The 24793-nt window shown below is 48.2% G+C and overlaps 1 protein-coding gene across 1 annotated transcript in view; it reads right to left on the bottom strand.

Moving 5' to 3' along the window:
* Nucleotides 1-24515, bottom strand: part of Efnb2 (ephrin B2) — a 42322-nt gene extending 17807 nt beyond the window's left edge. The window contains exons 1-2 of the mRNA XM_048456155.3: nucleotides 23759-24515; nucleotides 1920-2203 (exon numbers count right to left, since the gene is read on the bottom strand). Of these exons, the coding sequence (XP_048312112.1) occupies nucleotides 1920-2203; nucleotides 23759-23883 (409 nt within the window). The 5' untranslated portion in view covers nucleotides 23884-24515. The remainder of the gene's footprint in view (nucleotides 1-1919; nucleotides 2204-23758) is intronic.
* Between the last annotated feature and the right edge of the window lie 278 nt (nucleotides 24516-24793).

Here is a 24793-nt window from a genome sequence, read left to right as displayed (position 1 = left end):
CTCCAAATGAACAGGTGCTGTTATTGGGTAGACTGCTGCTACTTTAACTACAGATTAAACTGTATGGGCGAGTCCAAAGCAAAGCTCCCACACGTTGATGAAGAGCAGTTGGGACAGGCTCACTATGTCGCAGAGAGAGATGCTGGTAAACCCATCATTTAGCTACATTTCGTATATATTATTTGAAACGAAAAGTTAAATCTTTATTGTTCACCAAGCTTCCACTTGCCCCTCGCAGGAAGCTGGGATTTTCGATGCCATCATTTTGAAATCTAAGCTTAAGATGGAGGAGGAAATTATGCAGGCTTGCTGGTACCCCCCTTCCGCTCATCCCCCTCAATGTAGGAACCCTAAGATTTTCCTTGACAGCATTTTCAGGATCAGGTATGTTCTTGACTTGCGAACAGCTGACCCCTTCAGGCACATGCTCGCCCTCCTTTCTCCACTCAACTGGAGCAGTAACCTTTCAAAAGGAACTAATCTGGGGTCAGTTTCATTTTCTCCCAAAGTCATGCTAGATCATGGCAACCATTAAGTCTTTATTCATATGCGTGTGTGTTTCCAAAATCTTAACCTCCATTTATTTTACGTTGTGACTACTTTATTATGTCTTTGGAGACAGCCCTCTTTTCTGACCCTCCCATTTACCTTGCTTCATCTTACAATGCTCTTATTTTTCAGTTTATGGTAATTATTTCATTAAATATCTAACTTGCCACTTTCTCCTTTTTTTTTGGTTATTCTTAGAAATCTATCTCCTATATATTACGTAAGCTTCAAAAATCGGTTCTTTGTCTCTGTGGCATTTGAAGCCACAGACAAGATGATTACGGCCTGAGACCACCTTTGCTTTAATTACTGATGTAAAAACTACACACCGAGGAACACTAGGTGAATACAGCGAATGGCTGCTTCTGTCATGGAAAGGGTAGGTCGCCACTAGAGAAATCAGAGTTCCAGTCTCAAGGTACAGAGGTAAGGGAGCCAAGCCAGAGGTAGAGAGTGCAACTCAGGGCTGGGGTGGAGCTCAGTGGTCAAGTACTCGCCTGCGTGAATCAGGAGTTTCATCTAAACACTGCCACTAAAAAAACCACTACAGAAAGCCCACAAAGAGTATGCTTTGAAAGCAAAAAAGTGAACCAGAATCTCATTGTCTGAACCACATGAGCAGCTGCCCGAGTAACAGATTTCACTGTACCCATGACACTGAGAACAGGCCTGGTCGGCGCTCGCTGCGGTGCACGGCACGCATGTCAACGGGCTCAGCTCACGGATGCACTTCAGATATACCCCAGCGGACATCTACCCTCTCCTCCCGAAATAACGCCATGCCATTATGACAGATTTGGGGGTGTCATTCAGGCATCACACCTACGCTTTGCTTTATAATCAGGACTTAGCCACCTCTACTGGCACTTGTCTATCAGCCCCACGCTTCTAAACTCTGAGCTCTGCCTGTCTGCAGTGATGGCATCGTGGCAAACTGTACCACCATTACACCTTGGTCTACTGAGTCCTAGCTTTGAAACACAGTTTTCGGAACAGAATGCACACTAAATGAATGAGTGGGTGGATGATGGATGGACAGATGGATGGGTGAAGAGAAGGCATCACACAGATTTACCTATCAACACCTCACCAAAGGTCCTTAAAGATGGTTTTGTTAGTAGAGATGTTGAGTCCCTTCACATAATTTACTTATTTCAACACCGTAAGAATCCTGGCAGGTTCGCCCCTGCTGAGTATTTATATTAAATTAATACTGTTACAACAGGGTCCCAAATTTCAATTAATTTATAAAAAAATGATCAAAGCTTCTCAACAAATAATTTGCCATGCTAAGTTAAAGAAAACAGAAATCAATACAAACCTAGTTAGCTTCTAATTCCTACAAAATAAAGAGAGAGAGCTATACTTACATATAATGTAGTAATCTTTGTTCTTCTGAAATTCTAGACCCCAGAGGTTAGGGCTGAATTCTTGAAACTTGATGGTGAATTTCACATCTTGGTCTGGTCTGGCACAGTTGAGCAGGGGGGTATTCTCCTTCTTAATAGTGCATTTGTCTGCTTGGTCTTTATCAACCATATAAACTTTATAATATTCATACTGGCCAACAGTTTTAGAGTCCACTTTGGGGCAAATAATATCCAATTTGTCTCCTATCTGTGGGTATAGTACCAGGCCTTGTCCGGGTAGAAATCTAAAAAGCATAAAAGAAAAACCACTGAGTTGATAAACGTGAACATCCTTAAATGCAGACACCAATGAGCCAGATGCTACCAATCACCCCCAACCACGACATCAGCGCTGCACTCGGATTCACCAGTGGGGTCTCCAGGGGACAGAGGCTTTGGGGAATTTACCTCAGAAAACAAAAGGTCGAACCCTCCCTCCTTTGAGCCATCAGGCCCCGCAGCCTGCTTTGACACTCGGTTCTCACCCCCGCCCTTGTGATATTCCAATACTCTTTTGTGCAGCTTCACAACTCTTCCCCTGCAGTGAGTCAGACCTTCCCACCTGTTTGTTATTTTTTTTTAACCATGGGCATCACGGTTTATTGGGCATGCCAGGGAGATCTCATCCATTCCAGGAACAGGGCATGCACGGAACCTTTGTTGTCCTGGTGGTTTCCATGTGCTGTTGATGTTAATTAACAGACAAGTTTCATCAAGAATGTTTCAAATTACTTATCATAATTAGTCACTCACTGATCAAACAATGGGCTTTTTTTTTTAATGACACAGAACAAAAGAAATGTCTTACAAACCCATAAAAGATAACCAGAAATAATTAGTGTCGTATTGATTCAGCTGCAAGATGAAGAGCCCTCTCCTTGTGAAGACAACAAGTACCTCCTTGGTCTACAATCTTCCCTCCCCTGCCCCACCCCCCCTTGAGATGTATTTGTTCCAATTAATTCTTCGAAGCAAATCTTTAGAACTAAGACTACTGATACCAAATCCCTTGCATGCTCCCGATGCAAGGCTCTCCTCCTTTCCTTTCTTGCAGGGCCGCGTTGCTGAAAGATCTGCCCTAATGGGGAGTTTCTCTGAGAAGCTGAAACAAGAGCTTCCTAATGAACATCCTTCTGCAAGTGCTAACACTAACAACACACTCAGAGGGAGCAGCCAAGCCTGCAGGCTCATTAAAATATTAAAGCTCCAGAACAAAGCATGGCCTCCCAATCCTTCCAGCCAGGACTCTGGCATTATTTAGGCCCACCAGCCTTGATGACCCTTGGAGCCAGGATGCAGCAACAGGTAGGGAAAGGATGAAGGGGCTCCCAAAGTCCAAATCCACACCAACTGTTGTGATTTACATAACCAGTGGCCAGTTCTCAGCCAGTGCATAATGTGGTTACAAAGTAGCAGAAAGCAGGACTTACAGTTTAGATTCACATTCAAAACTGATATTTTAATTTTTAGAAAAATGTTGGACATGCATACAAAGTATCTTGGTCCTATCCACGCCCTACTCCTTCCCTCCAGGTCCCACTGCCCCCAACCCACAAAACATTTGTTCCTTTCACAGCTTCATGTCTTAAAAAGATAAAATAACTTGCCAAAACTTTTTAGGCACGTGCGCGCACGCGCGCGCGCGCACACACACACACACACACACACACACACACGCACAGGGTTGCTTGTGACTTCCTTGAGTGTTCTTGTAGAACCTCAAGAGAGTGGTCCACTGACATCAGTATTTTATTGTTGTCTATTTAATTAATTAGTCCCTTTAACAAAAACATATGATATTTACTCTTCACTCACTTAAAAACAAAACAGAACAGGCAAGAGGGCTCCATGGGTAAAGGTGCAGCCAAGCCTGCAGACCTCAGTTCAGTCCCAGGGACCCACATGCTGGAAGAGGAGTCCTCCAAGCCAGTCTCTGTCTTGTAGAGCATAGTCACTTTCTCTAACCCTCCCCTGGAAACATGAATGATTATTTTTTTAATGGCGAACGGGATCCATTTATAATAAAATATTTCTATAAAACAGAACTCAAAATGAATTTGTAAAATTGTGGTAAATTAAAAACATCCATGTGTCTATGGCTGGAGAATTCTCTATAACTTGTAACAAATGCCACTCTGGCATTTTCAACAATTCTCAGGAGACTTTGTAAAAATACAACCCTGGGGACTAAAGGGCTTCCCTACAACTCCTCTCTAGGTAGGTTCTTCTTGTTGGATAAAGCTCAACAAAGTTCCACGAGACCCAAAAGTCACCCTCTCTTCCTCCCCCACCCCCCGGTGATTCTTAAGTGTCCCGCAGCCTTGGCAGGGAAAGATGGGGTCAATTGGTACTGCACTAAATTCCAGAAACGTGGAGCTGCTCGCCCTCATGCTTCTTCTTCAACCTTTAATGGAAATCCTTAGGGCCTGTACAAAGCAACAGCAAACACAGGGTCAATTCCTACCGGAGGCTTTCCCTCTCCCTAATCTGTTTCTTCTGTAGCTGGTGTTACTGGCACAGTGGGACCCTATGGAGCGTGCTAGCTAGCCTTGGCAGCTATCTTCTTCACAAAAACCAAAAGTCTCTGTCCTTCAAGTCAGTCCCTTCACCATCGTGCAGTGGGAGGAGGTGGTTTCCTGGCCTCCACAATCAGGAGTCTTTCTAACTGAGGCGTGTGGTCTCATCGACCCATTCAGTTCTTTAAGGGTGATGCACCATGCCCACCTGACCGGTGTATCCGTGCGAGTCTTTGGGATAATCACCCACACTCCCAGGTACCCACCCTCCCACCCATGTCACAGCACCCCTCATGTCTGCAGTCTAGCACATTAAGCTCTCTCTCCATTTCCCAAGGTCTCACTGAGGGTTCTTCTCTCACTGGTTAACTCAGGCGTCACGGGTGGTTCTGCCTACTCAGATAAGTCACATCCCAGCAATCTCTTCTATCACCAGGTCACCAGGCCCCAACCCCAACGCTGGCCGAGGTCAGACGCACGGGGCTATCAGCTGGTGTGGCTTCAAGAACTGCTGTGTTTTTTATGATATTTTTTTCAGGAGGAACAAATCACATAAGTAATTAAATGAGCTTTCGATCCATCGTGTAAATCAGCCTTGATGTTTAGTTTTAATTCGGTGTGTGCAGTTTGATGGTGGAGCAGCATGGTAACCTGTGAATACACAGCTGGAGGGGTGGGATCTTAAGTTTCTGTACATGTATAGGACAGAGTTCGGGCCAAAACTACCGTTTCTAAAGCTTCAAGGAAGATAAAGATGGTAAAAATAAAACAGGAATTTGATCTTCTGCCTGCAAAAAGTTGGTGTTCCAAGTGTTCATGAGAAAAAGAGAGAGAGAGAGAGAGGCGGGGGGGGGGGGCCCAGTACTGAAGTGCTAGGTTGTATTTGAGTCCATCTGTGGAGAGTCAGCACACCATCACAACAGTTGGTGAGACATCGAGGGAGGCTGAGCACATCTCCCACAGCAGACCTCTGCAGAGCCCTCACCTTCCCAGACCAGAGTGATACAACACAATGACCAGACTGGGGTTTTGCTGTGAGACAGGGACAGGGTGCTGCAGAGGGCTGTCCTTCAGGTACAACCATCGTCTTCATCAGGACAGCTGTGACCACTTGCAAGAGTCCCTGGATGGGCCTGCTGCCTGTTGACATCCCCTCATGGAAAGGAGCGGGGAGGATCACTGCACCACCGGACTCTGGATGCTCCCTCCTTCACCTGCCTGCTAGCTGTATGTAATTCTGTCCCGTAGTCTTGTATTCTCTAGAGGTGGTAGCATTTAGACACAGTAAAAGGTAGCTGAAGGCACATTCCACCGATGCAGCTACAGGGACATCACTACCCATGCTGGGGTGAAACTAGGCAGTGGCATGGTTCCTCTAGGGTCACGCACCCATGCTCTGAAGGCAGTCCCTCACCCTGCTCTGTAAAGGAGTCCCCAAAATTCATTGGATCCCCAAGTTGGACTTTGATGGGGCCATCCTTTGGTTTGTTGTTGGTATCCTGTGCCAAGAGAGGAGGCGTTTGCTTATATCTTCCCAAGAAAGCAGTTCCCACAGCACAGTTTCTTCTATCCCAGGCTGGATGGGGGAACTTAACTCTGTACATGAGGTGTGAGGTTAGCCTAAATTGTTGATCCTCCTGCCTCCACTGCCCAACCACTGGGATTACAAATGTGCACCAATACGCCTAGCAAGCTGCACCCTGTTCTAGATGCTCTGAGAGACATTAACGGATGAGGACTGGGTCTTCAGGTCTGAAGATGGGCTGCTCCCACGTGTGTGTGATTCCGCAGCAGGCGCCCATATGGTTGTCGTACGATAGCGCTCAATAATTGTGTCCTGGTGGAAAAACCAAGTAAGCGAACAGAAGCTAATGGCGGGTGACACGTGCTGACGTCAGGTACGTGCTGACGTCAGGTTAAGTGCCCCAAACTGACGGCAGATCACAGGTAAGATTGGGACTTTGAGGACAGGCCACTTCACTGGGACAAATATACCGAGGAACCAGGCCGAGGTGTCATTCCGCGGACTGTTGTCAGGCAGATTCAGACCCTGACTCTGTGGGTCTCCACAGCCTCTGATACCCCGTCCGCTCTTGTTTAAAGCACAAGGCAGCTTGAGCGCACGCTCATCCAGGGCTGCTAACCATAAAACCACGACCAGGCTGACGCAGGGCTGAGCCTTGCTCCCCTCCCCTCTCACCCCAGAGTGTGAGCCACATAGGTACCCACTGTAGAAGACAGTCCCCGGGGACAGTGATGAAACTCGGCAGGAAAAGCCTTTCCCTGCCCTTCTCAGTTACCACTGCATCTAGGGCATTAGGATCTAAACCTGGTTTTGTGAAACACATGTTTTTCTAAATCGAGTTTTTCATAGATAAACTATGAAGTTAAGGGGAAGGGAAAGAAAGTCAATATACACTCAGGCTTGCAAGACTCCCACAGAGAGCTGTGGAAATCTAGCTGCCTGCCCTGTGTTCGATGGCTGCGCCAAACAGAGCCTTCCTAGGTGGCCACCTGGCATCCATCCCTTGCTCTAGGAGGCCAAGAACCAAAAGGCGAGAAGGAAGTGGGCCAACCGCCTAGAATTTGTATTTTAGATACAAATTAGATGTAAAGTTTCAGATGAACTCCAAATACTCAGGCAGACAGTGTCAACGGCAAATGGACTGCTTCTCAGTGGCCTTTTGAACACAAGGTCATGAAGTCTGTTACATATAATCAAGTCAGTAAACAGAGCTACTTTTGAAGCTATGGATTTGGACTTGTTTTCCTTGAAAGAGGCTCATACATTAGTCAGACCTCACACACATGTACACTGGGCAGCACTCAACAGCAATCCACTGACAAGGGGTGACCATGAGAAAGGGTTTTAAAAGTTTTGGTGACGCTGGACGGTGATGGCACACATGCCTTTAATCCCAACGCTTGGGAGGCAGAGGCAGGCGGATCTCTGTGAGTTCGAGACCAGCCTGGTGTACAAGAGCTAGTTCCAGGACAGGTTCCAAAGCTACAGAGATACCCTGTCTTGAAAAACCAACCAACCAACCAAACAAATAAATAAGTTACGGTGACAACCACCTGCTGATGTTAAATTACTGGTAGCGACCCACGCTGGGAGCTGCGTTCTGACTTGCTTCGGCCTATTTAGGTAAGGATCATCTTGTAACCAAAACCAGTCACCACTCTCACCATTGGTACAGAGGTGTAGGGTGTTCAAGGACTGGGACAACGTTCCTGGCCTAGCTAGAACAGAGTCACACGTTCCCTCTCCATGTTGGCTACTGACTATCGGCATTCAGCTCTCCGCCTGCACAGAGCATGCGCCACCCCATTCTGCTCTCCGCCTGCACGGAGCATGCGCCACCCCGTAGCGGTCTGAGCTCTGCCTCCCAGATCCATCCACTTTCCCTGGGGAGCTCCAGGGGGATCTTGTAGAATACTATGCAGAAAGAGGCCACTCCTCTGGTTTTCCCCAGTGAATCATTTCCACGCAGACAATAGATTCCATGACCTTGACTCAGAGAGAGAATGGAACTGGGATTTTAAAAAGGCAACTCTGAAGTAGGGTTTCCCAAGCCAGAGGCCTGGTGTAAAATGTTTTGATGCCAGAAATCTATTTTTACCTATGGGTTGCCTATTGATTTAACTCGGGCTGGAAAAAGTTGTTTGCCAAACTAGATGCCAATGAAGGGCTCCACATAGAATACTTTGAGTAATTCTAACGATCTCCATTAGACGTTAATATTTAGTAATTCAAATTAGATCTCTAATAATTTAAATTAGACACCTCAACCTCATACTTATTGTAAAAACCTCAATTAACATCACACGACTTTAATGTTCGTAGCTGAGAACATAGCAGAATTAATGAGAAGTAGAGGAGAAAACCCAAGCCTGTGTGTGAACCCAGGCCGGTTAAAAATGCTGGAATAACGCGTGGAAGCCAATCAGCGGATGGAGCGGCACAACAGACCATGTCACCAGGAACCTGGGAGCAGAGAGAGGTACCTGTTGCCAGATCCACCTCTGACCTTTACCCTGTGCCATGGGAGATGAGATACTTTGGGGACGACTAAGCTGTGGGCCCAACGTTCCCCTCCAACACCTGTCTCTCACCAGACCTCAGTGCAGACACCTCACGACTTCATACGTGTTTTCCTCACGGCGGCAACGCGCAAAGGCTAGCTTAGAAATGACCACACAGCTCCTCGATGCTGATGCTGTCTGTGGCTGCACAGGTGAAGTTAATAACACGTTGGAGTGACCAGCTTCCACGTCTGGTGAACTGGGCCAGGTAGAGCACTTCCCAGACACAAGGGCAGCCCGTCTTAGAAATGCTGAGCAGTAGCTTCTAACGACAAAATGTCAGCTGCTACCTAACACGATTCACACACAAAAATCGATTTCACTGTTCCCTATTTCTGCACCATGAGGTCAGGTACGAAGCATCCATGATGTGTGGCCCCAGAACTCACCGAGAAGATGATGCAGCCACAGAAAACTGAAGAGGAAGATGGGAAGGAGACAGCACATCCTACAACAAATCCTAGCCTTCCTTTCATTTAAAATGACACCAAGTGCAGTCAGACACTTCACAACATCACTTTGGTCCACCACAGACTGCACGGAGAAAGGTGGTCCTGTAAGGTTCATGCCACAACTCTCTTCATCTGGGTGCGTAAACACTGAGCTGTTCATAGAGATCAGACCCAGCTAAGGACAAATTCTCTGAAGCTGCCCCACTGTTAGGCAACCCAGGCCTGTGTATGACCACTGCACATGGATAAGAGACTCGAGCTGGAAATAGATAACATCTGTGAAAACGTGGCTTGTACTGAGCTGACCACAGAGACTGACACGCACAGACACTGCACCACTGATGGGGAGTCACTGGTGACATTTGGGCTACAGTGATTTCTAACTGTCTGCGGGTTTCAAAGTTCTCTTTAGTAAGCAGCAATTTCTGTGAAGCAGGTTGGACATTACTTTTTAACATACAGCTTCCAAACTCCCTGGGTCTGGAGGCCCAGATCTGTAACCCCAGTTACTCAGGAGCTAGGGCAAGAGGAACATGGTCCTGAGGCCTGCCGGCACTATAGAGTGACTTCGAGGCCAGATTGGGCAGCTCAGTGAGCTCATGCCTCAAAATAAAAAGCAGAGAAAGAAGTGAAGAGATAGTGTCAGAGCACCTGCCTGCCATGTGTGCAGCTAAGTTCAACCCCCAGGACTCCAAAAGTTAACAATAAATAGACAAAAAAACACCTGATGTAGCTTTTTGAACTAGTTTTCATAGCTTTAATTTTGAAAGCATTTTAAATGTTGAAGGCTTACAGGTATTTTAATTTTCTGATGCGGTGCCTTAGAATGCACAGGGCGGTCTATGCAGTAAACAACCCTCCAGTCTACAAATGTAGAGTGGATATTTATCCAAACAAATGAAAAGTAAGATCATTAGAATTAGATTTCATCACTGAGCAGATCAGGAAGTGGGCTGACATTTTTAAGGAATGAGGTTTACAAACTGGGTCATCCTAGAAGGATGACATTAAGACACTAGAATATTTCTGAGCCAGCATTGTAAATCAAGGATACTTGAAACTTGCAACATTTGGGAAACATAGTTTTCCCTCCAGTGCTTATAGTGCTACTTTGACTCAGTGGTAAAGTCCACTGGGAAGAGGGAACTGCAGTGTATGAGTTGGTTCATCCTCCACTGTGTGTGGACCCTAGGGATCAGGCCAGTCTCTCTCTGGCCCTCACGTCTGCAGTGCCTCTGATGTCTATATGCAGCTAAGCTAGCATCACACATCCAATGAAGATTCCTTTCTGGAATGTTCCATGCAGTTGGGAGTAGGAATGTTCCACCAGGAAAGGCTTCGCACTATGGGTGTGTGAACTTCATATGAACAGGCAGAACACGCAGTCTTGGGTTACCTCGGTTGACTGCTAGAGTGCTGTAGGAGCTTCATTCATTAGCTGCCCTAGGAGTGAGTGCCCCGCACAGGAGCGTCTGTTAGGAAATGAATAAGGAAAGGGGTAGCACCCAGGACAGATAAGGCAATAGCTTCCAGAAGAAATACTTGGTAAACACTTTTCCCCCCTTTTAGTGGATAGCGCTGCACTGCCCCCTTTGGCGCTGGAGCATCAGAACAAGTTTCTACACAGACTTATTTTGAAACCGGAGAAACAGTGGGGTGTAGTAGCTATAGGGTGTCAGGTTCACACAGAACTAGGTTACCAGATACCATGCTTAGAGTAACAAGTAATTAGCCTGAAACTTCCAGCAAGCACATCACTGTCTTCTCGGTGGCTTCCAACCTCCAAGAAGTAGGGAGTAATTGGAGGCTCTCACTGACGTGTTCGGCTTTAATTCGAGTGTGTATGTGTGTTGGAACAGTGGCCTGTTTTCACAGGTGCCCCTTTCTTTGGGTTTCTCTAAAACAAATACTCTGTGCAACTTGAACCCGATTTATTCAAGGATAAGAAAAGGGGCCTAAAAGCAGGCTGTACAATTGGGGACCATTAAAGCATTCTCAATGCGAGACAGCGAGGGGGTGGGGGGGTGTGCATTTCAAACTTCACACCAACCACAAGCCAAACCTTTTCAAGAGCCGAAAGATGAGAAGAGCAGAAATCCAAGCGCCCGGAGAGTACACAGTCCCAGGAACCAGTTCAGCAACTCCACCAGGTGAGGAGCTGACCTGGGCACCAAAGGAAAGGCCTGATCTCCAGCCTAAAGGTCGCTCTGCTCAGCAAGCACTACCATGATGGTGGAGGGCCTCTGGCCTCAAGGCCCAGCTTGCGTTCCACAGTCACATCATGGGGAATACATTTCTCCAGACTTATCATTTTCCTCTGCCTTCCTACAATCACCAATGACTCAAAAGGACATTAAATTTCACACCTTACATTGCTGTACAGCTGCGTGAAAATGGACGCCTTTTGACGTTAGTCTTATTTTTTGTTTGTTTGAGATACGATGCTTTAAAAAAAAAACACCACTGGTAACTAAAGTAGATTTCATTTTGAAATGCTCAAAAATAGTATTCTGAGAGTTTAAACAGCTTTTTTCCTCCTCCAGAGAAAATAGCCCAGGTATTTACTTCAATTCTATCCATGTAATTGTTTTTACTGTCTCAACACCTTCACTTCACAAAAGGGCCCACACCTGTCACAGGCTAAGGTTGAAAATGTATTTTCTATTTACCACCCCCAAGTCAGACTTCAGCTGTGTGACGCAGACACCAGAGTTGTTGTTGTTTTTATTTTTTCACAAGTTAACAAGCACTATTTAAATCTGCTATGGAATTAAGACCAAAACTAGGTCTTCATTTATGTAATTGACCGAAGAACATTCTCTGCCCATTCTACCCTGTCCTTCAATTAGAAAAAGGAAAAAAAAGTCAACACAGATTCTGTGGCCAGCCAAGGCAAGATCCAAAGACCGGAGCATGATGCTGGAGCGCTGGGGGTGAGCAGTGAACGAGCAGGAAGAGCGAGGGAGCATGCCAGACTGCCCTGCTGCCAAGTCGACCAGGCAGGCTCCCTGATGGAAACCGGGTTTCATAACCCCAGCGACAAGAGACACTGCAGCCTTCTTTCCCAACTGTAATTTGTTAGCACCTGTACGGTCATGTTCCCAGCCGTGTTGTGAGCAAGAGTCTATAAAGGAAGGTGGAACCCACGTTATTTATAGGCTCAGGCCCTAGAGAGAGAGATGGCTCTCACAGAGAAAGGGTCCAAAGGGCGCCTCTAGCTAGTTCTCTGTTGCTTCAGGGCCATTTGCTCCTTTATCTGAGGTGTGAAGTCGCAGGGATGAAGATCACATGTAAATTTAACCAGGAGTGAGTGAGCGGTCCTGCCTCCTCCTCACCCCAAGACAAGGCATCCAGGAGCAGTCCCTTCAGCCCGCCATCCCCTTCATCCCCACCGCCATTCACTTCATGTCAAAGTGTTCTGCCTTTCCCTTCGGGGAGGTGTCTAACAAACAGAACCCCATTCCCCCACCACATGCCTGACACCCCGCCCCCAGCACAGATCTGCACTCAAACAGGGGTGGGGGTTTCTGAAATGGAAGTAGGAGTAAGTTCACAATAGACAGAAGGGACCATGACACTCAGCTCTCTGGGTCCAAGAAGGGAGTCTCCTTGACAGGCAAGCTTAATAAGCCCCGCAAACAGTTTACAAGGCTGTGTGCAATGGCTTTACAAGGCCCTAAAATGCAGCTTCCCAGCACTTCCTCCTTCCCAGGCTCCAGGGGAGGGGTCAGGCACAGGTCCCTGTGGTGGGTGTGGTAGAAGCTATCTTCCTCCTGTGGCAGCCAGTGGAGCAAGGGAAGAAGAGGTAGCAGAGAAGCCCCGTGGGTAACAAAACTGCCACGATCAGAAATGAGTGAGATTGGCTCCTGATTGATCCGCATCACCCAGAACCGCATCACAAGATGGCACTACGAACGAACAGTGCCCTGTGTCTCTCTTCCCTGGCTGAACCACAGAACAGTTCAGAGTGGGGGCCCCATAGCTCCTCCAGCAGGCTGACCTTGAACCAGAGACAGCCACGCAGGGAGGAGCTGAGAGGATGCCGTGCTGTGGTGCTTTCAAAACCTCAGTTCCAAGGGAGATGACGACGCCACTGCCTTCTCTGGCAGTCTGTCTGTCCTGCAGGTAGGCAGATGCGGGAGTAGAGAGGACACAAATCCAGAGATGCCACAGTCCGGAGAACCCCAGGCCCACCAATATTCACCGCCTGGACTTCCTTAAGCAAACTGCTCCAAACTTGCAGAACATCAAAAGCCAGATGGGCTGAACTGAATGAATCCACAGGCAAGAAGCCAGACTCCCTGTTTGCTGTAGAAATAGGCCTGGACTTGATTTGAGTCTTCTCAGCTCTGACAAGCTAGAGGCTGGCACAGTTCCCAAAATCCAAAATAAAATGGCATTTAATTGTGACTAGACTCTAAAAAAGATGTCATACTATCTCCTTAGCTTGACACACACTCAGCAGCACACTGGAGGTGACTCTGGGAGCCTGACTTTCTCCCAGGGGGGACGGACCAATCACTTAAATTCTTAAAAGGAAAATGTTGATAGTCAAAGGAGTCCCACACAGTAAATGAATTAGTATTACATACTATAAAAAACTGCCTAGTCATCCTTCAGACGGCCCAACGATGACTCTGCTTCCAGTGGGTATGACCTCGTCAGATTTGAGGTTCAAAGGATACCTTAAGAGTTGCTTAATGTACGATCTTCCATTGTGCCAACATTCAACACTTCTCTTTACCTGGTGTAGACTGCTCTGAGCCAATACACACTTAACTTACTCACAGACAATCGCTGCTTGTGACAGCATCAAAAAATGGGGCAGAGAATCAGACAGCCAGACAGTGAAACCATAACACCTTACTTCACATCTACATTTAAGTTTCCAAGACCTTGGTTAACTTAGTTAACCAATTTGGCCCAATTTCTCCACTAGTATTAAGAGGATAATAAAAATATTCCCATGGTGGCTGCAAAAAGATTGAATGATGGCGGGACTGGGGGGTTGGAGACATGGCTCAGCAGCTAAGAGCACTGACTGCTCTTCTAGAGGACCCAGGTTCAATTCCCACCACTTACATGGCAGCTCACAACCGTCTGTAACTCCAAGATCTGATGCTCTCACACAGAGATAGACGCAGGCAAAACACCGATGCACATAAGATAAAAATACATAAAGTATAGAAAGAAAGTTTAATGAATATGTATCCAGCAGTTGGAGCAGCAGCTGGTATGTGGCAAAGTGCTGTATACAACTGCTGTCCTTATATAAAACAGGGTCCAACAGGAAGTGAGGGTTCCACATGCAAAAACCACCATACTGCCCGTCTCCGAACCCCAGGTGGATTCACGAATCCACTCAAGGACAAACATCTTTTACTAGGGTACACAGAATGGGTCTGGCCAAAGTACCTACCAATAGTGCACAGCTGAACCATTTAACAAGAATGTCAGAACTTGTTCACACACCTGTGTTCTAAGAAAGCCCTGCTACGGGTAGGCAGAGGAAGAAGGTCTAGGCTGACGGTAGATGGGGCGGATTAAAAGGTGCTTCGTGGGCCAGAGAGTCTTATATCGGTAGGAATGACAAGCAAGCAAAGCAAAATAACATCAGAGAGCTTGAAATATTAGTGTTAGTCTTTAACAATGTGATTTCATTGTTTTTCTTTGTATGGGCACAGTATTCGGTAGATAGCCAATGAATTTTATTAACGGCTGACGTTTACTGGCTTGTTGTGCCGAGCTCAGAGCTGGGCCTTTAAATGAATTTAATCCTGACCGCCCGTTTTATTACTTTCTCACTCGAGACTACTACGTGATCGTCTGTAATTTAAGGCTGGACAAAGGGTGCTGTTCCAAATTGCACAGAGAGCAAATGGCTACGCAGCGATTGGCTCACACAGGTGAACGCCAAAGCCTGTGCTCCTGACCAAACCGAGCCACCGTCCTTGTGAAATCAATGGCCTGACCTGACCACGATGACACTCGCTTTCAAAACAGTGGGCACTGGTCATCCCCACATCAGAAAGGCTGCTGAAATCGATGAGGTGCCATCTCAGAGGGTCTGCTTGTTCCACTCTAGGATTTGACTTTGTGCCATGGCCATTCAGAGGCACAGAACACTTTATAGACATCACCCTAGGCTGAAATAAGACTCTTCTGGCTTGCGTACTTCTGTATTTCAGCAATCTACCATGACTTTGCTCAGAGAAAGTACTTTCTTTGAAAACTCAAGTTTCTTCTCACCTGGACTACATGCCCACCCAGGACTGGCCACCTTCTGTCTTTTCCCTCTACATACAATGCCATGGCACTCCAGCACGGAATGTTCCAGGTTCTATTTGGCAAGTAAATCTCAAGGAAAGAGGTTTTCCTACCTTGACTTTATTCTCAGAGAAATGGACTTGGCCATTACTAAACACTTATTGAATGAATTAATCAAGTTACAACAGCCAGTTTTCTTAGGCCCTTGTGATCTCTAAAAGCAACAACAGGGGCCAGGGTAAAGGCCAGATTTCCTCCAGGGCCCTAAGCAGCCTTAGAAAGTAGTTAGACTGCTAAATTCTATTCCGCAAGAGGCTGACTCATGGTCACAGTTCTCCAAGAATGGTTTCCACCAGCAGCTAGCTGGTGACATCTTGGGAGTTTGCAAAAGTGTGTATCTCCCAGCCCCACCTCAGCCTCCAGAAATCAGAAACTTTGGGGTGGGTTTGGTAGTCTTCACAATCCCAGTAGGTGACTTTGGGACCCTTCAGTTCATGAGCCTTGGATCAGTAGGGTAGATCTTGGATCTCTGACAGCAAGTGATAAGAACACAGGCAGCCAACAGCATTAATCTGGGTTGTGCATCATGTCCCACAAATACTGGATGTCCACAAGAGTCAGAAGTGAGGGAACTGTTGGGAGAAATAAGGCAGTGTCCAAGCCTTGTTTTGCCCATAAGGCAAACACCTGAGAATGCCTGCAAGTGGCCCTGCACCTAGAGACCAGGGATTCTGGGCATGCCTGGAAGCGGCCCTACACCTAGAGACCTAGGGTTAAATGCCAGGCCTGTAGGGTTGCAAAGGAAAACTAGACAGATATCTCCATCATACAGAAGAGAATGCATCTAGGGTCTTTCTCAATGATCTGTTTCCTGTAGGCAATTCTGACTGAGGATGAGTGTTCTAAGGATACGGTAAGGTAACACGGTGTGGGAGGGGGAGGCAAGGACTGAAGGGATTTTGTCAGGTGGTGTGACCAACCATGCTGTGCCTCAGGCTGATCTGCTGCTACCCCTTCAGTGGATGGAAGAGGTCATCTCAAAGACATCTCTGCTTTTGAAGGGCAGAAACCCCATAAAGTACACATAGGTAAGGAAACAGCCAGGCATTTGAACATATGAAGAAGCATACTTCAGTCAAGACGAGGCCTAAGCAAAATCACTCCCTTCCAACACAGATACACTGAACCTAGGAAGAGCATTCACATGTATTCTAGGGAGACCAAAGATGAGCATTCACAAAAAGCACAGGTGAATGTCTTGATGGTGATAGGGACTTCGGTACTAGAGAGGAGCTATAAATACTGTAATTAAAATTAGACACAACTGAATTTACAGAGGATCTGGATTGTTTAATGATCCTGTATAGAACCTATTTACAATCCTAATGAACAGAACGTCTTCTGAGTGTAGAGCTCACCCATGGCCCGTCCACAGACTTTGGAAAACGCTCCCCAGGGGAGTTCCCACTCCTACTGTGGAAGAGGGAAGCTATGAAGCAGTGAAGAAGCTCCCTTCTTCACTGGAACCCAGTTGCCCTTCCTGTTCTGTTTAGAGAACTCCTCTGGGCAGAAAGAACCTGCATTCTTTAAGAGAGCCTTTTTCTACTATGGTTTTAACACTTGAAGTCAGCAAGAATGTATCACAGTCCCAGGATGCTCTGCTCTAGAACGACGTATTGGAATTTGTATACGGAAGGGCACTGTTTGAATGAGCTACTGCTGATTCCATGTGGCAACCCCAGAAGCAGGTCTACTTGGAATGCTGCTGCCTTAGGAACACTGGGAACCCATTACCAGCTCCTCACTCCTTTTTCTTGGCCCTCCATCCTTAGAGGTTATTTCTAAAATACATCCCACAGATAAGCTCCGTAGAAGGGAGGGTTCAGAAAAACAGTGAAGAAGAGCTCACTCCTGGATGTCAGTAAACGCAGGCAGGGCTTTCTCTACAGCTCTTTAATCACTTTAACCCTGTTCCCAACGGAAAGCCGGAGGCCAAGGCGATTCGGCTCCTCCTTTTGTCGTTGTGCCTGCCATAAATATGCGCCAGTCTGTGTGTGAAAAGCCGAAGGAGGCGGCAAGCTTGCTGGACATTTATCATTCGCTGTTCCCAGTTAACAAGCAAATACTTTAGCTGAATGGGCCATTAGCAATCATTGTCAAATGGAGAATGAAAGGTGCCAGGATGTGACCGGCTTGTAAATGAGAGAGTATCCCTCCTCTTTGATGAAGCTCGACAAGTGAAATGGATATTTTGGTATAGATTCAGAACAGAGATGGGAAGGAAGGCACAAAGTGGCAGGTGTTTGGGCGCGGGAAGGGTGTGCAACCGTCACGTCTATCCTCATTCTAACGGTGGTGAGGGGGAAGAAAGCAAAACCAAACACAGATCACTGAAGCAACTTATCTGTAGCCCCAAACTATGATTCAGCGTGAGCACTGGGAAGAAAGTCAACAACAGGGGTCTAAAGAGAATGCCTAAGGTTTAGGGAGGAAGTGGTAGAGTCTGGAAACGCGCCTATAAAACAGCTCCCAGACCCCGTGTGTAAGTTCACAACCAAGTCCCACTCCATGAAGAAGAAAACCCCTTGTCCTGAAGAAATGGTCAGACTTGCCTTAAAGGCCAAAAGACGACAATAAACCAAATATTTCCTTTCTGGTGGCTTAAATCAATTGTGGCTATCAGTCGGCACCCAACCCAGCAAGCAGTCAATGGTTCACTTTGTTTAATGGCTGAAATGGAAGGCCCAGCTCCCTCACGCAGGAGTGGGGGCAGGGGAGTAGGGGGCAGAGGGTGGTACCAGTCAACAATGCCAAGAGTTTTGTGTTTGCCTTTAGTGTGTGCCATTACTACCATTTTAGAGCCCCAAAACTTCACCAGGAAGCCCAACCCATCTAACTCGAAGATGGCCAATCACAGTAGTTGGGAAGCCAGGTGTCTCTAGATTCACCGGTATTGACATATTATTGGATGGATCATTTGAAGTAAACTAAATTTCCTCCCTTTTCAATATTGTTACCTGTTTTCTTTCTTTTTTTTTCCTTCTTAGATTTCCCCAAGGAAGGAAAGACCAACCTCACAGAGGAGCTAGAGGCCCCAGGTAAGGGCCAAGCTTTCCTTTGCCTCTTCTACGTGCAGAGGGGAGGTGTAAAGGGTGCTGGGGTAAGCCTGAAATCAAAAGGCCTCTTTTCTTTTCAGATAATTCAGGCCCTACCTATCTCCCTCTGGTCTCCTTTGCTGCCCAGCAGGTCTCTGCCCCAAGTCCAAACAGATGAAGGCGAAGGCGGTTGTAGGGCAGTTAATCCTACAGAATGGCTGCCTCTGTCAGGCCAAGAGTTAAGCAGGAAAAGCTTCCAGGGCCCTAAGGACTGCGGCGAGCTGTGGGTTTTAATCAGCCTCCATCCCGGGTCTATAAAAAAGGCCGTCGATGAAAGCTACCTTGGCCATATTATCTTCCACCAATGAGCAAGAACTGTACAGCTTCCCTTCGCGGCTCCAGCCATCCCAGACCACAAGTAGCGCTTTCATGGGTCTTAATCCGAGTTCCCAAGTCTGCCCGGCTCTCACATAATACCCAACAGCCTGGAGCAAGGCCTTCGCCCCACACCCTTTTCAGGGACGTGTCATTTCTGACATCAAGCTAATCTATACGTTGCCAAGGCTTCCCCTTTATCTGCCTTTACATCTTATGAACTGCATGGATTTACCACATTTTTTTTTTATCTGAAAGACAGAAAATGGTGGTTTTATTGCCATACAATCAGATTACCGCTGCCAGCTTCTCTATGCCTTTTCTACCGTACTTCAATCAAAAGGGATCAGTTTCTTTATGCTCTACTCTTGATTTACTTTACATCTGTAAAGACGTAGTCTGGGTTGTAATCCCCTTATTAACTATGACCAGGGTTGATTTGCCTAAAAATAAAAGCAAATTGTGTCAGACCCTTTCACTTTGTTTTTGATTCCGAACTACAAAATGGATTACTAAAGAAATCCTCAGAGTTCACACGGCTGGTATAGTGCTGAATTTAAAATGAGAATTAAACAAGTTAAACAGGGGAGCCGTGTCAACGGTTCACATCTCCCATCACGGGAAGGGCTGACTGCTTGCTTTTGTATTCTTCGGCTTTATGGAGACAATGAAGCCACAGGAGTTTTTCCAAGCTGTTCGGAACACGTCTCATTTGCTATCCTTCTTTTTCGGCTGTTCTTATTCCTCACTGGGCCCCCTTCTAATCCTCCCCTTTAATGGGGGGAGGGGTCCTACCTAGAGAGAGCTACCCCCTCTCTAGAAGCTCGGGAGTTCCACAGAATCTGCATATTTTAATCAAAATATTTCAAATAGCCCAACACTTCTCTTTAACAAAGGGTGATCTCACGAGCAAATCTATGCAGATGTTTAAGTGACCTGAAAAACAGGTTCTTCACGTCGGCGGCCGCAAAGGCGGGCAGAGACAGTTTCATCATCATTCAGAGAAGGAGGCGTCTTAGTGTCCAGTTTGTAATTAGATAGTTGAAGAATAAAGTTTTCATTGGAATGTCAGGAAATAATGTTCTTTGAAATGAATCTTTTCCCAGGGTCTACATCCTCTATTTCCAGTTCTCTGCCACTCCCACGTCTGTGACGCTGCCCCGCAGTCAGGCAGGGATGGGGAAATAGTCTCCCATTCTGTGAAAGTACTCTGAAATTTGGATCCAAGTTAGGTGACACATTAAGTTCCTGGGAGCAACCCAGACTGTTTAGCTGACAGTTAGACAGGAAGGATTTAGTGCCCAGGCTGGTTGAAGGAGGTTATCATGTGGATCCACCAACAGGATTCATTTGAGTAAGTGTGAAGAGGTTCTAGGAAAGCTAATTAAACCCACCAGTTCTCCAGCAGACTAGGGAAACCATTCCAACACGTGGTTTCTAGGTAGTCCCTAGGGGTGGCTAATTCACCTGTCTTCAAACTCCAGCTACAGAGTCAGGACTTAGTGGAATCTGGGGGTCATTTGCATTTCTTTGCCTTGGTAGGACAAGTGTCAACAGCTAAGCTTTGTGAAGGGTTGGGAACCAAGTGCCCAGTAAATCATCCTAACCTTGGCCCTCTTTTCTGGGGCTGGAAGCTGTAATTGCTGAGGTTAAGAAGTGCAGTCCTGGGACACTCAGAGCCTCATCTGAAGAGGCTGCCAGGTTAGTCTTTGTGTCCTGACTGGCTCAGCTGTGGAACAGGGAAACCCACTACCTACAGTTTATCATCCTGACAAAATGTGAGGAATGTGGACGGAGACAGTACCCATCCCACCCCAGTGCTCCCTGCTTCTCCTCTCTCTGTTAAAACCGACAAGATTAACCCAAGCAAATGGTGGAGCGTAGGCAGGCACTGTTCAAGGTGATAATCATTCAAGGTTGGGTCGGCATTTGTTTATCTACAAAAATAAGAATCCCAGACACAATAGAAGGTAGGCTGGTGCATATGTGTTTTTGAACAGCTTTTTAAACAGTTCTGTCCATTGTAGTTTAGTTTATCAATTTGACAGGCCTGTATTTATTCAGGGTCTGACCTGGAGGGGGGGGGGGTTAGGCCCGTGTGTTTCAGGTTATCTGCTTATTATCCAGCCATTCTTTTGTATCAAGCCAATCAATTTCAGGAATTCAGCATTATATGGGGGAGGGAATTACATGGGAAAAGCACAATGCTTTGTAAAGTAACTAGTATGCAATACTTACAGAATAAAACCCCCAGACATAAATTAATACTAGAACGAAATTTTCGAAGGTGCAATTTATCCTTGAATACTATGTCAGTGTAGCTTTGTTAATCCTAAAGTGAAACTATTATTCATCAAAACAAGCGGCCACAACCAAAAAAAAAAAAAAAACAGCCGTCACTTTTTTTGGCAAAAACTCTATGCTGGAGAGAGGGGTTCTACTGAAGTGTTAATTAGAAATGATGTGCTTTGCTGTTCTTTCCAGAACTTAAAAATAATTGAGAAATGACCTAAACAGTACCAGCATCTACAGATACAATGTGGCTAATCTAACAGGGCAGCCACTAATCTCTGAGTACACAGAACTTCTGATTATTACATAAACTCTTCAGGATGGGATGGCAGGCAATGTGATTAAAGTAGTTATGGAGATCCCAGTTTACAAAGGATTTCTGGGCCCTGTGCACACACAGCAGCTGCATGCTCTCTGTGTGGACCACCTGCTAAAAAGGCTGACCCCTGAATGAAACAAATCTAATTACTGATGCCTGTTTCAGGACAAGGAACTGGTCCCACATTTCCCGCAGAGGGAAGTGAAACTTGCAGGCCTCTGGTTACCTGCCTGCTACATCTCACCGAGAGAAACTTTCCTTTGGAAATGTGAACAAGGGAGGCAGTCGCAGGCACTAAACATCTAAAAGGCTCTTTTGTAGTCCTCAGGAAAAGATCTTTCTGATCTCACAGATAGCTTTTTTGGCCCCATGCTTTCCAAAGGCTTCGAGCCATCCTCGGGAAAACTGTACGGCATTTTACTGGGGAGGCCAGGGAGCAGTCACACCAACAGCCAGGCGGGGAGGCCTACTCCTCGGAAACGCAGGCCCTTAGCAACCCTCTCTTCATCCGTGGCTCGGAAAACTATACTATTAAAGATCAAAGTAGTCATCATTCCTTCCCTAATACGTAGCAAACAGAAGACACGATTCTCCACATGCTAGGCACGCGTAATCGGGCTTCCCCCGCCACCCCAAACAAGTCAGCATTTCTAATTCTTCCCTGCTGCACACCCAAGCAGAGTGGTCACTGTGAACATAAAAAAATACTTATGTCGCTCTGTTGCTCAGAAGGATTTCGTGGGAATTTCTTTAAGCTAGTTTGAAATATAAATATTAAATCCATACCAGAAGGGGTGGGATGGGGGGGAGAAGAAGACAAGAGACTGTGAGTGGAAAGGGCAAAGTGGAGCAAGGCAGACAGCCCGGGGAGGGGGAGGGGCGCGCCCACAGCGAGCATTCGGCAGGGAAGGGTGACCTCTGTAGGCACTGCGAACGAGCGTCAGCAGCAGCCACCACCAGGACCCCAGCCCGAGCGGCGACGACGCTCAGGTCCCAGCCAGGCGCCTTCCGGCACCAGTAGGTGCCTGTAGATCCCGTGTGGCTACAAAGATGACACGCCAGGAGAGCAAATACAACACCTTACATTCAAAAAAAAAAAACAAAACAAAACAAAAATTTCTATACCAGATCAGACTACATCAAAGACGGCCGGCAGTAACTTTAAAACAAGGGCCTCCTGGCAACACGCAAAAATGCCTGCTTCGGGTCATTTACAGCTGTAGAATTTTTTTTTTTTTTTTTTGCCCTTTCGAACGGGAATGTGTTTGGTCACTTATGTTGGTGAATTCGAAATTTACCACTGGCATCTAAGAGAACAGATACAATTCTTTGCTTATGGGGTAATTTCTAAATCAATTCGTTCATCTCTACTCTGAAGCCAGCCACCATCCATACGCTCAACTCCAATTAGGCCATTGATTTTGCTTCTAATCTCAAAGGTCTGCTTCCCAGGAGCCAGCCAGCGTCTCCACACTCTTCCAGGGCTGAGTCCAGAATCCCTCACAGCACTTTCTCGCCCTAAGTTGGAAGATGAGGTAATAGGCAGCTCTAAGGTGCGGTTACCGGGACCATACCAAAGAAAGGATGGCTAGTATTTTCTAAATCCCGAGCACACCCTGGGAGCCCAGACCTGAAAGTTAGTCTCAGGCCTGGTTTTCCTCCGGCAGTGCGCTTTGCTAAAAGCCAAGTCCAAGGGACTCTCGGCTCCCCAAATGCGAAGACTGCAGCGTTGACTAGGTAGGGCCCTGAGTTTTTCCAAAAGACGTAGTTAAAATTGAGCCAGCTACCCGGACCGCGCCGGGGCTATGCCACCGGTTCCGACGCAAAGGGAGAGGCGGACGTGCGGAGGGCTGGCAACCCGAGTACTAGCGAGCAGACTCCGAGCCACGCCGGCTCCCAGGCGCTGTGGGCTCAGGGTCCCCTCCCCAAAGGGACGTTCCACTGCCCCAGACCCCGATTTCCGTCGCCTTCCCGCGAGGCCCCGGCCGGTGGCTCCCGCGCTTCTCCAGAGCGCAGCATCTCTGCCTGGCTCCGGAGCCCGCCAGTCGCTGCGCGTCTGTAGCCCTTTGAGTGGCGACGTCCTCCGTTCTCCAAAAAGAAGGGAGGGTCGGGTAGCGCCATCAGACACCTTTCCCGACGTGCCACCCGAGTCGCCAGGGCTTTGGCCTCCCTCGAGCACTTGAGGTTGGAGCCCCAGGAAGAGGCCCTTGGAGCCGGCGCTCACCAAGTCCAACCGGTCCCTACCTAGAGAAATGTGGAGAGGTGGGGGCTGGGGGACAGGAGCCTCAGGTTCTAGAAACAGGCTCCGAGGCCTCCTCCCACCCGGACCATACGGAGTCCCCCCCGGGTACCGGCCCGGGGGGTCGGGGAAGAGGAAAGGATTGTGGACGCCACTTACTTGGAGTTCGAGGAATTCCAGTAGATAGGCTCTAAAACTATCGATCTGGAGATCGCAGTTCTGCATAAAACCATCAAAAGTCCCCAACAGTACTTCCACACAGAGTCCCTCCGGGACCGGGCCATGGCCACGGCCAAACAGCTCCCAGTTCTGTGCACTCCGAGTCGCGATGGGACCGGCCACGGGCCGCGACCCCCAATCCTCCGGGGCGGACGCGCCGCGCCGCTCCAGCGGTCGCCGAGGCCAGGTGCGCTTGCCCTGCGCGGTCCTCAGCGCGCGGGGTGGGGTCGAACGCGCGGGGCGCGGCGGCTCGGCGGACTCGGGGCTCCGGGGCGCCGCGCCGGACGCAGCTGGGACGGCCGGCTCCCGTGCGGCTCCAGGGTGCCGGGCCAGCCGCGGAGAGCGGGCGCGGCGGGGGCGCTGGGCTGGGACAAAGGCCCGCAGCGGAGAGGCGAGTCGGCGTTGGGTGGCGGGTGCTGCTCCCTGAGAGGGGCCGCTTGACTATAGATCCAGGGCAGCGGGCAGCGGCCCGGGCAAGTGGGCGCCGCGTCGGCGCGGTTCCATATCCCGGAGCGCAGAGAGAGGAGAAAGAGAGAGGGCGCCTCCTGAATCCTCGCAGGTCGAGGCCCGCCGAGCAGGCAAGGAGGACACTGGGACCCCCGCGGGCGCCGGACGCGCGCGGGCCTTTGTGTGCGGGGAGGGCGCCGGGACCCGCTATGCGCGCAGCTCCGCGATCCGACCGGCGCCGCCGTCCCCGCCGCGGAGAGTCAGCGCGCCGGGCGCGCTGTCAGAGCACTATAAACGCGGGGCCCCGCCCAGTCGCACGCAACCCATTGGCCTGCCGCTCCGCGAGCGCGCACTGATTGGACAGCACGCCCGTCCGTCCGCCGCCCACCCGACCCTGTGCACCGCGAGGTGGGGCGCCGCTGACAGGTGAGCCCCGCCTCCGGGATGAGTCGCGCTGGGCGCCGAGGACCGCGCACGAGTGGCCCCGTGCGGCTCAGGGCGCAGGGTCAGCCGCCTCCGAGCCACTAG

Source organism: Myodes glareolus, chromosome 23 (assembly GCF_982192425.1).
Source record: "Myodes glareolus chromosome 23, mMyoGla1.1, whole genome shotgun sequence".
NCBI classification, from domain to species: domain Eukaryota; kingdom Metazoa; phylum Chordata; class Mammalia; order Rodentia; family Cricetidae; genus Myodes; species Myodes glareolus.
Note: the sequence above shows the minus strand (reverse complement) of the source record. Positions and strands in the feature narration are given on the sequence as shown.